The sequence below is a fragment of the Squalius cephalus genome (genome assembly GCF_949319135.1).
Source record: "Squalius cephalus genome assembly, chromosome: 1".
Classification (NCBI taxonomy): domain Eukaryota; kingdom Metazoa; phylum Chordata; class Actinopteri; order Cypriniformes; family Leuciscidae; genus Squalius; species Squalius cephalus.
This window is the reverse complement of record NC_137122.1, coordinates 54,578,148-54,594,214: the sequence shown is the minus strand read 5'-3', so window position 1 is coordinate 54,594,214 and position 16,067 is coordinate 54,578,148. Positions and strand designations below refer to the sequence as shown.

The 16,067-nt window shown below is 43.7% G+C and overlaps 1 protein-coding gene across 1 annotated transcript in view; it reads right to left on the bottom strand.

The window, feature by feature from the left end:
- The window catches only part of LOC307171704 (uncharacterized protein), a gene marked incomplete at its 3' end in the record, with an annotated part of 28,624 nt that extends 13,080 nt beyond the window's left edge, over positions 1 to 15,544 (bottom strand). Inside the window, exons 1-3 of the mRNA XM_079893490.1 lie at positions 14,928 to 15,544; positions 1,044 to 1,139; positions 715 to 948 (exon numbers count right to left, since the gene is read on the bottom strand). Of these exons, the coding sequence (XP_079749616.1) occupies positions 715 to 948; positions 1,044 to 1,139; positions 14,928 to 15,500 (903 nt within the window). The 5' untranslated portion in view covers positions 15,501 to 15,544. The remainder of the gene's footprint in view (positions 1 to 714; positions 949 to 1,043; positions 1,140 to 14,927) is intronic.
- Between the last annotated feature and the right edge of the window lie 523 nt (positions 15,545 to 16,067).

Genomic DNA, 16,067 nt, shown 5'->3' with positions numbered 1-16,067 from the left:
ATTGAATGTAATGCTTTCAGACACTTAATTATTTTTAAAATTCTAATTAAAATAATTATTTTAATTAAATGAATGTCTTATAGATTAAATTTATATTAAATGCAATTAGCTAATATTTAGAGAGCTTTTTGGCCAACTTAAGTAGGATTTAAGTATCTGTATATGTAATTTAATAATTATTTCTATTGTCTTTGAAATATGGTTAAAGTTACTGCTGAATGAACTGACACACATTTATGATAAACTAAAATATACTCAACGTAATTTCTATTGAAAATAGTTTGTTTAATTTGATCAACATCATCAATATTGTCAACTTTGAAGATCACCTGACCCAATTTTGGTGCCAATTACTGAAAATATTTTAGTAGAAATAAAAGATTTAATTAAAAAGATGATGAAAAATCTAGTTGGCTGGATATTGATACCATCAAGTTCACTGATTTCATCAAGACAGAAGAAACCAGAAGGAAAAATGAGTTAATATTTAATGGTAAATTTCCCAGGGCTTTGTAAGTGTGTCTCTTTAAACAGAAGATGATCAGATGAGAGTCTGACTGATGATTATATGATAACACAACACTTGACTGAATCTGACTGAATTCCTGACAACATCTCAGTCAACGGCTCATTCTGCTCTCATGAAATGTTTCTCTGTCATAGCAGGATCTTGCTCAAGTCCACTATGATCCAGTTCTTCTAGATCTCTGTTACCTGCAGGAACTGGATGTGATCTTGTGTGTGTGAAAGCTGCTCCAGCTCAGCGTCTCTCCTCCTCAGATCATTGATCTCCTGCTCCAGTCGCTCCAGTCGTCCTTCAGCTCGACTCACTGCAGTCTTTTCCTGATCTCTGATCCGCTGTGTCGCCTCAGAGCGGCTTCTCTCAATGGAGCGGATGATCTCAGTGAAGATCCTCTCACTGTCCTCCACTGCTGTCTGTGCAGAGCGCTGTTACACACACATCACAATCACACAGTGGCTTCAGCACGACTGACAGAGTCCAAACTGAGACGTCTCAAACTTCTCTTCTTCTCCAGACTCACCTTATGAGACTTCACAGCCTCTCTCAGATGCTGAAGATCTTTCTGTCTCTGCTGGATTCTCTGACGGATCTTCATCTGCGTCTCCTTCAGCTGTTTCTGGAGGACAAACCAATGACAGGGAATGACACATAAAACTACTGTCAAACAAACATTAAAGTTACATGAATCCAGAGTTGGTGAAGTGGTTAAAGATCTTGCATGGTAAGTTTTTACTGTCTGGTTCAAACCACAGATTCATGGTTTCCTGAAATGAATGTCAGCAGTATTTCATCAGTGCCTAGTTTTATATCATTAGTGTCATCATTTACTCTTCCTCATGTCGCTCCAAACCTGTATGACTTTCTGTCTATTGTGAGACACAACAGAAGATATTTAGAAGAATGTCTCAGCGGTTTACAGAGGCCAAATAAAATATGGTGACACGTCAATAACATCAAACCTCATTGGTTCTTTCATGTCACAGTCACATGACTAAACACCATGATGTCATGACACAAACACCAGTGAAGTTTAATGTTTTTGATGTCATCATATTTGATTTGGGCTCCACATACATGAGTTTATCAATGATTTGTGATTAAAAATTTGGCTCTTTTAAAAGTAGCATATTTTAAAGACTGCACTTATTTTGGAAATTATACACTTTAAAAGAATATAATTGTGAAATAAGTGTGAACTGAGCGTAATGTTTTCAGAAACATAGTTGCATGTTAATTGCTATTAAATGAAAATGTATTATAGTTTAAATCAGGGGTTCTCAAAGTTTTGATAGGTGAGGGCCAATTTAGGAACCCAACATTGAACTGAGGGCCGTCAAAGGGGCGGGGGAGAAAAAGAAAAAAAGACACTGAAAAGAAAATCCCATTTGAAATAATTTTAATGACCAGGTTGCATCTCTACAGTTTACATTTATTGAGGCTATTATTATATAACTGAGGCTAAACCTGGCAAATCTTGAGAAAAAGTGCAATGCAAACAAAATGTGGGGTTCTCTGGGGTTCTCTACCCTCAACAGACAAACTTGGGATATAACAGTCCTGTGTGCAGTCCATTTCAAGAACAAACTTATTTAGAACTAACAGCCTCAGTGTGCCTTGCTTCTTATCAGCTTATTCAGGGGCAATTCCAGCTACCAAAGCACCACAGGAAAACCGGACAGAGAGAGAGAGAGAGAGAGAGAGAGAGAGAGAGAGAGAGAGAGAGAGAGAGAGAGAGAGAGAGAGAGATAGAGAGAGAGAGAGAGAGAGAGAGACTTTTAAAATAGAAGCTTACCAAACAAGTCATCATCATCATTCATATATATAATTGCCTGTCAGTCGCGTTTCCATTATTAAAGATTTGCGCAAATGTTTTGCGCTATTATTAGGCCTATCTATCTTTTTAACCCGTAATTGAAAAACGAAAAATGAACGGTTGTTGTCTTTTTAAAACGCAAAGTTGAACACCAACATTTTAATTTGAACTGGCTACACCAACTGCTGCGCAAAAAAGTAAATATCGACGAATTTTCAGATTTTTGTTTTTAAAATATTCACAAATTAATATGGAAAACATGTCGATTTTACTGGTTTTCTAAGGCCAAATTAGAACCTGGAATTTATATTTTTCCCTGTCTCTGGAACCACAGCCCACAGAAAGGTGAGTTATAGAATAATGATAATAAATGTGTCTGAAAAAACAGCGAGGCATTTTAATTATTTATTAATAAACTATTGTTTTCTAAGTGTCGGCTAAAAACATATCTCCATCTCCGCTGTTAAGCAGATGCGCTTTTAGAGAGAAATGCACCTTTCATACGGATAACATCAGAAGGTATTAGCTTTCGATTCGAGTTTCTTTGTTTAAAGTCCACATGAAATCAAAATTGACCATATTTACTTTGTTTGCCTAAATTGATCGTTTTGTGGTGAACAATTCATCCATGCAAGTCAATCCACACCAAAAAAATTTTTGGCTTCGTAATCTTTAATCAAAATCTGAAAATGCCCCTCCCCTCTGCATTGGAGGACCTTCCCTGATGACGTAGGTTTGAGGACTTGGGTTGTGAAACGCTTAACCACTCCCCTCAAACCGTTAGTCTGTTATGAGCAGAGATGGAGAGGAGGAGGAGCGCTAGAGTAAAACCCTGCCCTCTGTTCAATATTCCGTTTCACTGGGAAATACGTCACAACACTGGAGAAAAGTCGTTTGCAACTTCCGGTTCACGCGGACTTTAAAAGTGGATGTAGTATAGTGCGTGAGTTATCGCGAGAAGTGACGAGAGAGAGAGTTAGGAAGTTAGAAAGAGAAACGAGGAACGGGATGAGAGTGATTTGACATGCAGACCTGAGTTCAATAAAACTAAAGAAAACTAAAAGAGAGGTGTTGTTCTTGGATGACTGTGGCGAGCACGACGAGGTCGAGGGCCGTGGGAGGACGGCGCGAGGCCGGTGGCGCGATTGATAATGAGCGACACGTGCGCGACGCACCGGTCTCGCATCTCTCACGGAGGAGCGGAAGCATAAAGGAGGAGCGACGACAGTGAAGAGGGAGAGAGGAACAGGCCTGAGTTTTATTTGATGTGTTGTTTCTGTTTTGTGTGGCCAGCAGTCGTCCGTGAGGGGCTGCTGGCTTTTACTTTCATTTTGTATTTGTTTTATTTTTATTATTAAAAGTCTTTAAATGTTCGCCGGTTCCCGCCTCCTTCTTCCCATAACAACATACCCCGTTACATTGGTGCCGAAACCCGGGAAGAAGGAGTGACACGCTGTCGGAGAGCCCTCGCTGCTGGGGGGGATCGCGGTGCTGAGGAGGTCGGGCAGCACGAGGGAGCGACGGCCGCCGATTGCTGCCCGAGGCGATGGTGCTGGAGCGATGGAAGATCTGGTGGGACGGAGAGCTCGACACCGTGCTCCTGGGTCGAGGAGGGGTGGCTGCCGTCCAAGAGGGAGCGGAGGAGTCGCTCCCGTTCGCCGTGGGCCGGAGCCTGTTGCCGTCGGCCATGATGGGGGCGGAGCAGGGAACGGGAAACTCGCTGCCGGCTGCCCTCGACAGGAGGAGTCACCGCCGGCCGCCAGGAGGCGGAAGAGCGTTGAGTCGTCCCCCAACGAATGTCCAGTACCATCGCATGGCACCGCGAGTGACTCTCAGCCGGTTGAGGACCGAGCGGCAGTGTGTCCGGGAACCGGATCAAGAATTTTTTTTTTTTTTCTCTCTCCCCTCTCTCGTCTCTGTCGCTCCTCGTGCTTCCGTCTCCTTTTCCCTCACCTCGTCTATCCATACCTCCAGCCCAGGTACCGCAGCCGCCGTGATCGGTCCCCCCGGGGAGGGGGGGAGGGGGAGTAAGCGCAGTCTCGTGGGTGCCCCCCGGCCTGCGAGGGGCGATGGGGGTATGTGGCGAGCACGACGAGGTCGAGGGCCGTGGGAGGACGGCGCGAGGCCGGTGGCACGATTGATAATGAGCGACACGTGCGCGACGCACCGGTCTCGCATCTCTCACGGAGGAGCGGAAGCATAAAGGAGGAGCGACGACAGTGAAGAGGGAGAGAGGAACAAGAGTTTTATTTGATGTGTTGTTTCTGTTTTGTGTGGCCAGCAGTCGTCCGTGAGGGGCTGCTGGCTTTTACTTTCATTTTGTATTTGTTTTATTTTTATTATTAAAAGTCTTTAAATGTTCGCCGGTTCCCGCCTCCTTCTTCCCATAACAACATACCCCGTTACAATGACATCACAACAATTGGCGACGAGGATAATAAGGGAAATCTGTACTCTCGTTAGACTGACCTGAAGAAAAGTCGCCATGGCCACTGCACAGTTAACACCGCCAGGACCACTTAACCTCGGAGTTGTGGATTTATACACGGAGTATAAGATGTGGAGAGAGTCGTACACTTTCTTTGAAATAGCGAGCGGATTAACAGAAGCAGAGGATAAAGTGAAAAGAGCCACATTGCTGCATTGTATAGGAGCGCCAGTACAGCGGATTTTTGCCAATCTGCCAGGTGAGAAAAATACATATGAACGAGCGGTGGCTGCGTTGGATGCATACTTCACTCCTCGTAGGAATGTCGTTATGGAACGTCATAAATTTAGACAGAGAGCTCAGTCGTTGGACGAGACAGTTGATGCATTCTTGAATTCGTTGAGAGAGTTGGCCAAATCGTGCGAGTTTGGAGCTTTGGAGTCAGATATGCTGAGAGATCAACTGGTAGAAAAGAGTGTAGACAAACGGCTGCGTGACAAATTGTTGCAAGAGGAAGGATTAACTTTGGAAAAAGCATTAAAGATCGCGCGAATCTTCGAGGCAGCACAAGAAGAGTCAAAGATGCTGTCGGAGCAATCAAGCAATTTGAAAGACTGTCAAGTGCACTTCACTAGGCAGCATACTCGCACGCAACAAACGCATGCAAAAGGAACGAGAGTAAACAAAGATGAATCGCGTGCAGACAAAGATAGGAAATGTCACAGATGCGGATTGGCCACGCACAATTCCAAGGAATGTGGAGCAAAGACAGCTAAATGCTTGTATTGTAAGAAAGTCGGACACTTTGCAAGGACATGTAGAAAAAAAGAAGCAGATCAGAAGATGAGAGACAAGCCAGGATTTAAAGAGAAACACATAAGAACTGTGCATGAGTTTGATTCGGATGATTCAGAGGAATTCGTCTACTCCATCGATTCAGAAGGTAAAGAGACCGTAAAAGTGCAAGGCCAAAGAATCAAAATGATTGTGGATACAGGAAGTGGGAAAAATTTCATCAGTGAACAACTGTACAAGACTATTTTCAAACAGAAAGGCATCACTCTGTGCCCGACGAATAAAAGATTTTTTGCTTATGCGCAAGATAATCCACTCAAATGTGAAGGTTCCTTTGAAGCTTGTTTAAAATACAAAGAGAGAACCATAACAGACACCATCTATGTGATTAAAGGAATTGTAGAACCACTGCTGGGGAGGAATGCATGTTTTAAGCCAGGAGTTTTACATGTGTCGGATGTGAACAAAGTGGACAATTCCCCAGACAGGTTCAGCATCCTGACAAAAGAGTATGAGTCACTCTTCAAAGGACTTGGACAAATTACAGGATATTTTCACAGAGTTACGGTGGATGAGAAAATAGCACCTGTAGCACAAGGACTAAGACGAGTTCCATATCACATGACTGAAGCTGTCAATCAAGAGCTAGATAAGATGATCGAAGATGGAATAATAGAGGAGGTCAATGAAGGTGCAGAATGGATCTCCAATCTATTATTGATACCAAAGAAAGACACTACAGAGGTGAGACTGTGTGTTGATTTAAGAGAAGTCAATAAAGCAGTCATTCGGGAAAGGCATCCAGTTCCGACAGTTGATAGCATTCTACAAGCAATGCAAGGTGCTAAATTATTTGCCAAGTTGGATGCCAGAAAAGGATTTTGGCAGGTTGATTTAGCAGAGCAGTCAAGACATCTAACAACCTTTATCACACATAGAGGGTGCTACCGTTTCCGGAAAGTTCCTTTTGGTCTTTCTAGTGCACCAGAGGCGTATCAAAAAGCCATGGACTCCATACTTTGTGGGTTAACAGGGGTAGTTTGGTACATGGATGATGTTGTAGTGTATGCGGACACTGCTAGTAAGCTGGAGGAAAGATTGAGAGCAGTGTTTGAAAGATTCAAGGAAAGAGGACTTAAACTGAACAAAGATAAGTGCTCTTTTGGACTAAAACAAGTAGAGGTTCTGGGTCATTTAGTAACTTCCGAAGGAATTAAACCTGATCCCAGGAAAGTGGAAGCTGTGTGTGGAGCACCCAGGCCACAAAATGTAAGTCAGTTGAGATCTTTTCTGGGTACATGTGGATACCTAATGAAGTTTGTTCCTAACTTTGCCAACATCTCAGAACCACTCAGACGACTAACAAGGAAGAATGTTCAGTGGGAATGGACAACTCAGACTGAACAATCATTTAACAGCATGAAAGTAGCTCTGACAAGCGAACCTTGTCTGGCCTATTTTCAACTTGGTGCATCAACGTATGTGATGAGCGATGCTAGCCCTGTTGGCCTCGGGGCTATTCTGCTTCAAAGGCAAGACGATGGACACAACAAACCAGTTGCTTATGCAAGTCGTTCCCTAACTGCCACAGAGAGACGATATTCCCAAATTGAGCGTGAAGCTCTTGGCTGTGTTTGGGCTGTTGAACGTTTCAGAACATATCTGTGGGGAGGAAAATTTACATTACAGACTGATCATAAGCCGCTAATTCACATGTTTAACCCTGAGAAGGCGACACTGCTTCCACCACGTATTCAGCGTTTAGGATGGAGATTGCAGCCATATGATTATAAAATAGAGCACATTGTCGGTAAGACAAATGTCGCAGATTCTCTATCCAGGCTTCCCTTGCCAATGACTGAAACTACTGAATATGTGGAGGATTATGTGAAGAAAGTGTTACTGGTGCAGACACATGATTTACAGGCACTGACCATTGAAATGATTAAAGAGGCAACAGAACGTGATCCAATTCTTCAGCAGTTGATTCAAGCAGTTCACGCAAACCAGTGGCCAAATCCAGTTCCAGAAGTGTTAGTTCCGTATCAGCGGTGTGCGACTGAATTGTCATTATATGATGGACTTGTACTTCGTGGAAATAGAATTGTGCTTCCCTCTTCTGTAGTAAAAAAGGCGTTGGGCCTCGCTCATGAGACACACCAGGGTGTAGTGAGAACAAAGCAGTACCTAAGGTGTAAGTTTTACTGGCCCAACATGGACTTGGACGTTGAGAGAATAGTTCGAGATTGTGCAGCATGTATAATGAATCAACCTCTTCAGGACAACCAACCGCTGCAACCACTTGAGCTGCCCCCAAGGCCGTGGACAAAGCTGGGAATTGACTTAGTAGGACCAATTCAAGGTGAATACATTCTGACTGTTATTGATTATTTCTCTTCCTTTCCTGAGGCGGTCGTGGTAGCTGACATATCCTCACAATCAGTCATAGCAGAACTGATGAAAATGTTTGCTCGTTTTGGCTATCCGTCAGAAGTTGTAACTGACAATGGCAGACAGTTTGTCAGTCAAGCGTTTGACGCGTTTCTCAAGAATGGAGGTATCAAACACATACGTGCTTCGCCGTACTATCCTAAGAGTAATGGGAAGATTGAACGATTCCATCGATATCTCAAGAAGGCGTTTAGAGCATGCAAGTGTGAAAATAAAGTGTGGAAAGCGGAGCTTCCAAAAATTCTGATGTCTTATCGTGACACTCCTCATCGTGCTTCGGGAGAAACACCTGCATTTTTGATGTTTTCTAGAGATATTCGAACAAAATTACCAACCTTGGACCTGTTACAAGAACAGATCACGGAGGAAGTCAAGACACATCATCAGATGTACAAGGAGAAAATGAAAAACTATGCAGATAAAAAAAAACAGAGCAAAGGATCATTCCTTCAAAGTGGGAGATGTAGTCTATGTTGCAAATACGGAGCAGGGAAAGTTGGACTCAAAGTTTAATGACGTTTTATTAACAAGGTTCGGGAGGAGCACGTTCAGATAATTAACACAAGTGGAGAGCACTCAGCAATCAATGGTAAGAGGTGTATATATACTCAGCAGTCTCACCTCATTTCATTGACAGTTTTTGCAGCATACTAGCAGCTATGTCACAATCAAGCTCCTCTTCCAACGAAGACGCAAACATTTCCAGGGATGCACCTTCGCACTCCACCGATCCCACGGTCATCCCTCCTACGCCGGTCGTCGCACTTGAGCCCCCGGCTTCTCCTCGCGGCCGCACACCGGCCCGATCAGCCCGGCACTCAACAAGACGTCGAGACCAGTCTTCGCCGCCCCCGGCAAGACTCCCATCTTCTTCCCCAGCTTCCTCCTACCGCTCGGCCGTCCCGACGATCCCACCCATCGGGAAATGGACCGTAGCTGGTCTGAGGCAAGCGCTGGGTAACTCAGACTTACAAGCTTCGAGGAAAATGAGTAAAGCGGAGCTGTATGCTCTGTACGTCTCCCTCCAGTCAACTCCCAAGACGACTCACAGGCAGAGCAAAGCCCACCGGGCTCAAAATTCGCCTGCCCAGTCTCCACCGTCGTCTTCCCGCACAGGACGCGGCTCGCTTCGGCCATCGAGTCGCCGCAGCAACAGGCCCTCAGCGAGCCTGGGCCAAGCTCCAGATTTCGCCATGGGGTCGCCATGTGCCCAACAGGTTACAACCCCGCCCATTTCCAGTGGCCTGCAGCTGCAGTAACTCAAACGAGCGCAGGCCCGCCTCCGCTGGCAGCCCAAGCTCACAGTGCTTTCTATCATCCCTCACATCCTCCTACTAACTTTCCTTTTCAATCTTCAACAGGTCTTCCGATTGCAAGGGCACCGCTGACATTCGCAGCCCCGGATTATACCCTTCCCAGCTCTACCATCCAAACTAAATCACCATATTCTCTCTTCACAGCCACTCCGATGCCCGTGCCGTCCAACGCAGTTGCCATGGAACCCCCACCAGTTTCCCAATCCATCCGCGCTCAGATCCTCTCAGAAATTCAGGATGCTGGCTCCAGAGGCGGATCAATCCCCAACTCCAGTTCCTCGCTATTCAGAACTAATATTCCCGTAACCCACCCGCTAAAACCCCTGCTTGACGCATCACTCGACACTATCCTCCAAGCAGTATCTCCCAGGACCCTTCAATCCTATGTTACTGCTTGGAGATCTTTTAAAACATTCCATGTCTCTCATAACTTGCCTTTCCCTGATTTTTCTCTTCTTTCAATCACCTCTTTTATCTCCTACCTTCATATCTTTAAGGGCCTACAAGTCGGGTCCATCAAAGGGTATTTGAGCGGCATCCAGTTTTTCCATAAATTGATGTACGGCGCTCCTTCCTCCGAGATAAACAATTCACAAACCTCCCTCCTGATCAAAGGGATTCAAAAATCCCAGCCTACCCGTCCCGACGCCAGGCAACCTATAACGCTAGACATTCTCACCAAATGTATTCACGCCCTCCGCACAGGCTACCAGCCCCTCGATACCGCTCGCACACTCGACGCCATGTTTATCTTAGCTTTTTTTTGGTTTTCTTAGATGCTCGGAACTCGCCATCACTTCCAAATTTGACCCAAAAATCCATCCCACCATCTCAGACTTGTCAGTACTAGATGGCGAAACCATTTCATATTTGATCAAACAAAGTAAGACTGACCAAACCAAAAAAGGTCATTTCATCTACATTTTTAACCTCGCTTCGCAAATCCAACCATACCAGTCAATTCTGGCATATCTGCAATGGAGAAGTTCTCAGGCTAAATCTCCTCTAGAACCCCTGTTTTTAGATGAATCCAAAAAACCCGTGACACGTTTTTGGTTCCAGAAACACCTCAAATCTGTTCTCCAACAGTCAGGCATTCCAGCAAAGAATTTTTCAAGTCACTCATTCCGCATCGGGGCAGCAACTTCAGCAGCCCAAAAAGGCCTCTCCCAACAGTAGATTCAAGCCCTTGGGAGATGGTCCTCCAATGCTTTCCAAAGCTATATCAGGACCAACCGGTTCCACATTAAAAAAGCTCACCAAATCCTCATCGAGTAAAAAAAAAAATAAACTCTCCTCTTTCCTGTCTCCTCTTTCTGTCCAGCGAGCATTGGTCTCACAGCGGACGGAGTGAGAACTTTCCCGGTAGAGCACTTACGTTTTCTCTTTCATCCAGCGATGCAGTGTGAGAAATCTCCTGGGCAAGCACTCATTTTCCTGTTTCCTCTTTCTGTCCAGCGAGCATTGGTCTCACAGCGGACGGAGTGAGAACTTTCCCGGTAGAGCACTTACGTTTTCTCTTTCATCCAGCGATGCAGTGTGAGAAAATCTCCCGGGCAAGCGCTCATTTTTCCGCTTTTTCTTTCCGTCCAGCGAGCATTGGTCTCACAGCGGACGGAGTGAGAACTTTCCCGGTAGAGCACTTACGTTTTCTCTTTCATCCAGCGAGCATTTGGTCTCACTGCGGATGCAGTGTGAGAAAATCTCTCGGGCAAGCACTCATTTTTCCTCCTTTCTGTTTCTTCTCTGTCCAGCGAGCATTTGGGCTTAGCGGAAAAGCGCAAATCCTCCCGATCGGTCACTGTAAACTACAAACTGCTCCCCGTTCGCAGACCAACAGGGGCCGTCAGTCCAGGCAGTGAGCCACCATTACGGGCCTCCCCGGTCAAGCATCCAGGCCCCTTCTTGAGATGCCAGCCCGCCAAACTCGGCACTCATTTGGGGGTTCTTTAGTCCGGCGGCTGTCCTCTGCTCTTTAGCCTTTGGGGGGAGTACTCTGGGTTCGGGCCGAACTCCGAGCTCGGAGCCCTCCCTCCGGACAGCACGCCAAATACGCATTTAACTTTACCTCTTCAAAATTATATGTAAGTGTGAACTCGTGAAATGACGTTTTATTAACAAGGTTCGGGAGGAGCACGTTCAGATAATTAACACAAGTGGAGAGCACTCAGCAATCAATGGTAAGAGGTGTATATATACTCAGCAGTCTCACCTCATTTCATTGACAGTTTTTGCAGCATCCCTCCACCACCCCTTCTCCACGCTTCTAGTCCTAAACACTTACATACGGGGGGAGTACTCTGGGTTCAGGCCGAACTCCGAGCTCGGAGCCCTCCCTCCGGACAGCACGCCAAATACGCATTTAACTTTACCCCTTCAAAATTATATGTAAGTGTGAACTCGTGAAAAGGTGCTAGGTATGTCCTTCTGAGCAAAACGTCAGACAGCTCATTTGAACTTGTGAATACAGAAGATGGATCTTTGGTCAAAAGAAATGTTAAACACATGAGACATGCGTCGTTGTCCGTGGATTCACCTGTTCCTGAGCTTGAGGAGGAGAGGGTTAGCCCACATCTGCAAAGTGAACAAGTGAAGAGTGAGCAAGAGCAGAAAGAAATGTCAAAGTTGCCAGAGACTGTTCCTTTGGAGAAGCCGTTAACGACTAGAAGTGGTCGTGTTGTGAAGAGACCAGCTAAGTTTAAGGATATGGTCACTTGAAGTAATTATTTAGTTACGTACTGTTATTTAGTACATACTGTCTTCTGTGTTTAGCTTGAAGAGAAGAACTTAATTTACTTAGTTAAACTTTTTAGTTTACTTAATTAGTAGATAGGTTGTTTTAAGTTTTAAACTTAAAGATTAACAAAGGAAGGGATGTAGTATAGTGCGTGAGTTATCGCGAGAAGTGACAAGAGAGAGAGTTAGGAAGTTAGAAAGAGAAACGAGGAACGGGATGAGAGTGATTTGACATGCAGACCTGAGTTCAATAAAACTAAAGAAAACTAAAAGAGAGGTGTTGTTCTTGGATGACATCACAACAGTGGACATTTCAAGCTTTACCCTACATATATATTTTGTTTCAGTTCTCGCGCTCCAGTTCACGGAGATCATGAAAGTGCGTCTACTGATTGTTTTGTTTTATTTTACAAAAGCACAACGTTTTTTTGTTATTATGAGTTTACACAAATAAAAGTAGTTGCGAATAATGTATTATTATTTTCTGTACCAGAAATGATTGAGTATTTTAAGTTGTTTCCACTGTTGATAGGAAAATGCAAGTGTTCGCGCCGTGAAAAATTTGAAAGGTAATGGAAACGCGGCTATAATAAGCTTGTCATTAAGTCACTTGTCACATGCGATCGGTCGGACCACACCTGTAATTACCGCTTATGCCTATAGATGCCGCTAAACACCACTAAACGGAGATTCATTTTTTCAAAGCAATGTAGCCTACAGTTTTAACAGTTTTACAGATGTTATCAGATGTTATCGCGGGCCGCCAGAAATGTTTCTGCGGGGCGCACTTTGAGAACCTATGGTTTAAATGTAAATATAAAGCAATTAGCGGAACTTAAGAGTGACTTTTTGACCCACTTAAGTAAGATTTAAGTATATAATGTAATTTCATAATTCTACTGAGTTAAATTGAAATATTAATTATTATTAAAATGTACATTAAAGTAAAACTTTTAATATTACATTATAAAAAAGTGTAGGCTACTTTATAAAGTGTACTCATGAAACAGTCATGAAAGTTGACTCTCTTTAAGTGCACTTAAGTGGCCTTTCATTTCATTAAAGCAACACCAAGTAACTTTTGCTCTCGGGGTCCCCCTACAGTATTGTCTTCAGTATTGGGAAACAGTATTGTCTTCTACTACTGTCGTAAAATCTGTCATGGTTACACCAGGGGATACACGTGCATTTGTTGACAAGCCATTACCCCGAACTCTGCAGAAGGAGTTCTCACGTCTTTGGCAGACTGCCTGTGTTGCGTGTGAAATGTCTTCATCCCAGGTACAGTGGCATATATTTCAGCATGTCATATGAATATAATTTCATTTCAATTTTTTTTTTTTTTTCACACGCCAAAAGATTGCGTAGCTCACGTTTACAAGCCAGCGTCATTATAGTGGCCTATTGGCTACTGTTTTATAGAATGCTAATTCAATTCAATGTTTTTGTGGTGGGTAATAGCCATATATCGTCAATATTATAATATCAAGCTACCATAGATGAATCTGCAAAGTTGAAAAGTCGATTTGCATTATAGCCTGAGGCAAGACACTTTCACCAGAAAAATAAATAAACAAACATGACTATCAGCCTGCAGTCATTAGGCTACTTAGCCTAAAAGATGATTTTGTCCATCTAATCATGTATTATTTACTTGCAAGAATGTGGCCCCTACCAAACTTGTACACGCCGTTTAGACATAGGCTTACTTCTGACTTTTTTTTTGTCCGTTGCTGCGTTGGCCATGACAAAACATTAGCCTGGTAATGCCAGACTCTGCTACTTCACTTTGCTTCGTAGATAGAGTCTGGAATGGCATAATAGAGAAGTGTTTTCTCTCGCGCGGGGGGGGTGGGGGCGCTTGTCTGAAGTTTAAAATCATTGGTTACCCGTAAGCCAATCACATAACGTTTGGTTATGGCATGTGTTATGCGCATGCTCAGCTGCATCTAACTTCCACTGTAAACACATGTATGATGCGAAAACAAAACCATCGAGCGAAATACCGGAGTGAACATGGCTGTGCGCGACTTTTGCAGATTATGTGAAGTAAAAATCTACGCATCCACGGTACAATCAGCATCTACATCATGGCTCTCAGCCCGCCCTCTGTTCGTTGATTGGCCCGGTTGTTTTCAGGCCGGTGGAAAACTGAAAGATACGCTGCTATCTCAGACTGACTACAGGAGCGAAATGAAATTGAGCGGAAGTAGGAAGTCTGACGTAGTCAGGCTAACAAAACATACGCACAAAAGCCGGAAAACAAACGCTGGTGGGCCTCTCACGTCCGAATTTCAGGAAGTGGTGGGGGAAGTGACGTATGCCGTAAAGCAGTCGAATTTTGTAGTTCTTTTTGTGCTCGGGTTACTATACCCGAACCCCGAAGTTACGTTGTGCCAGTAAAAGCGATACAGACCCCGTCAGGCTATGGCAGATGTGTCATTCAACTATATTGTAAGTCGATGTACCATCACAAGGGTCTTGGAAATTTATTATGAAGGTTGAAAAAATACATAGTGTGCCTTTAATATTATATTATCTGCAAGTACAGTTTTTTTTTTTTAAATATACTTTTAATTTGAAGTACACTACAAGTGCATGTCAATACACTTAAGCATACTCCTTTCTTTAACCACTAGTTGTTTAGATTACTTTTATGCATTTTTCTCCTTTTTGGAGCTTGGAACTTTTTTACTCCATTGACTTTCAATATATAGACTAAAATAGACGAGACATTCTTCAAAATGTCATATTTTATATTCCACAGAAGAAACTCAGTCAAACTGGTTTGGAACAACATGAGTAAATGAGTGAGTAAATAAAGACACTTTCATTTCTGTGTGATCAATCCCTCTCAGTTCATACCTGTTTCTCTGTCCTCTGTGCTGCAGTTGATACAGTGTTGTGGTTTTTATGTCCACTCTCCTTACACCACACACAGATGCACTGTTGATCAGTGATACAGAACATTTCTAGCTCTTTATCATGTTTACGGCAGATCATGTCCTGCAGTCGTCCAGTGGCATCAATCACTTTGTGTGGTTTACGAGAGTGATATTCCTCATGACGGTCAAGATGAGTTTGACAGTAAGATTCCTGACACACCAGACAGGACTTGACGGCTTTGTATTTTCTTCCAGTACAGACGTCACACTGCACGTCTCCAGATCCAGCGTAACAGTCAGCAGGAAGTTTAGTCTTCTTCAGTTTCTCCACCACTTCAGCCAGAATGGTGTTTTTAGCTAAAGCAGGTCTTGGACTGAAGGTCTGTCTGCACTGAGGGCAGCTGTAGACTCTCTTCTCATCCTCCTGATCCCAGCAGTCTGTAATACAGATCTTACAGTAACTGTGTCCACAGAGGATAGTCACTGGATCCTTCAGGAGATCCAGACACACTGGACACGTGAACTCATCCTGAGAAAATCTGGCTTCTGCCATTTTACTGCATGAATACAGAGAGACACAAACACACAACAGCTCAACAATACTTCAGTTTCTGTTTCTCTGAACTGAGGAGTTGAAATAGTTTCCTGCTTCTGTGTTTGAGTGACGTGTGTAAAACAGGAGTGTCTGTAAAGCAGCTTCCTCATTCCTGGTGAAGGAGAGTCACTACTGCTGTGTTTATGTGCTCTAGTGGAGTCATAAACATCGTAATTACGAGTTCCGAGCTCATGAACCATTCAAACCGTTAAATTCCGCGTTATACAGTAAATTGACTCAATTCCGTCCGTGTTGGTCTTTACTTTCGGTTTTATTTGCGGTAGTTTGCGCGTTGGCTTGATGAAGAGATTCTCAGCTGATCATGTGATGCGTGTTTCAGAAGCGCGTTATATATGGCTATTACTATTTTTTTTACAGTCTATGGCTATTACATACACACCCACGCACGCACCCACTCGCATAGCTAAATTATTGTTGCTGTTGATTTAATGTTGGTGATTTACCACGAACTTAATGAGATGTTTATCCAATGTTTTCTTTGTTCTCTCTTTTCTTTTTTATGGA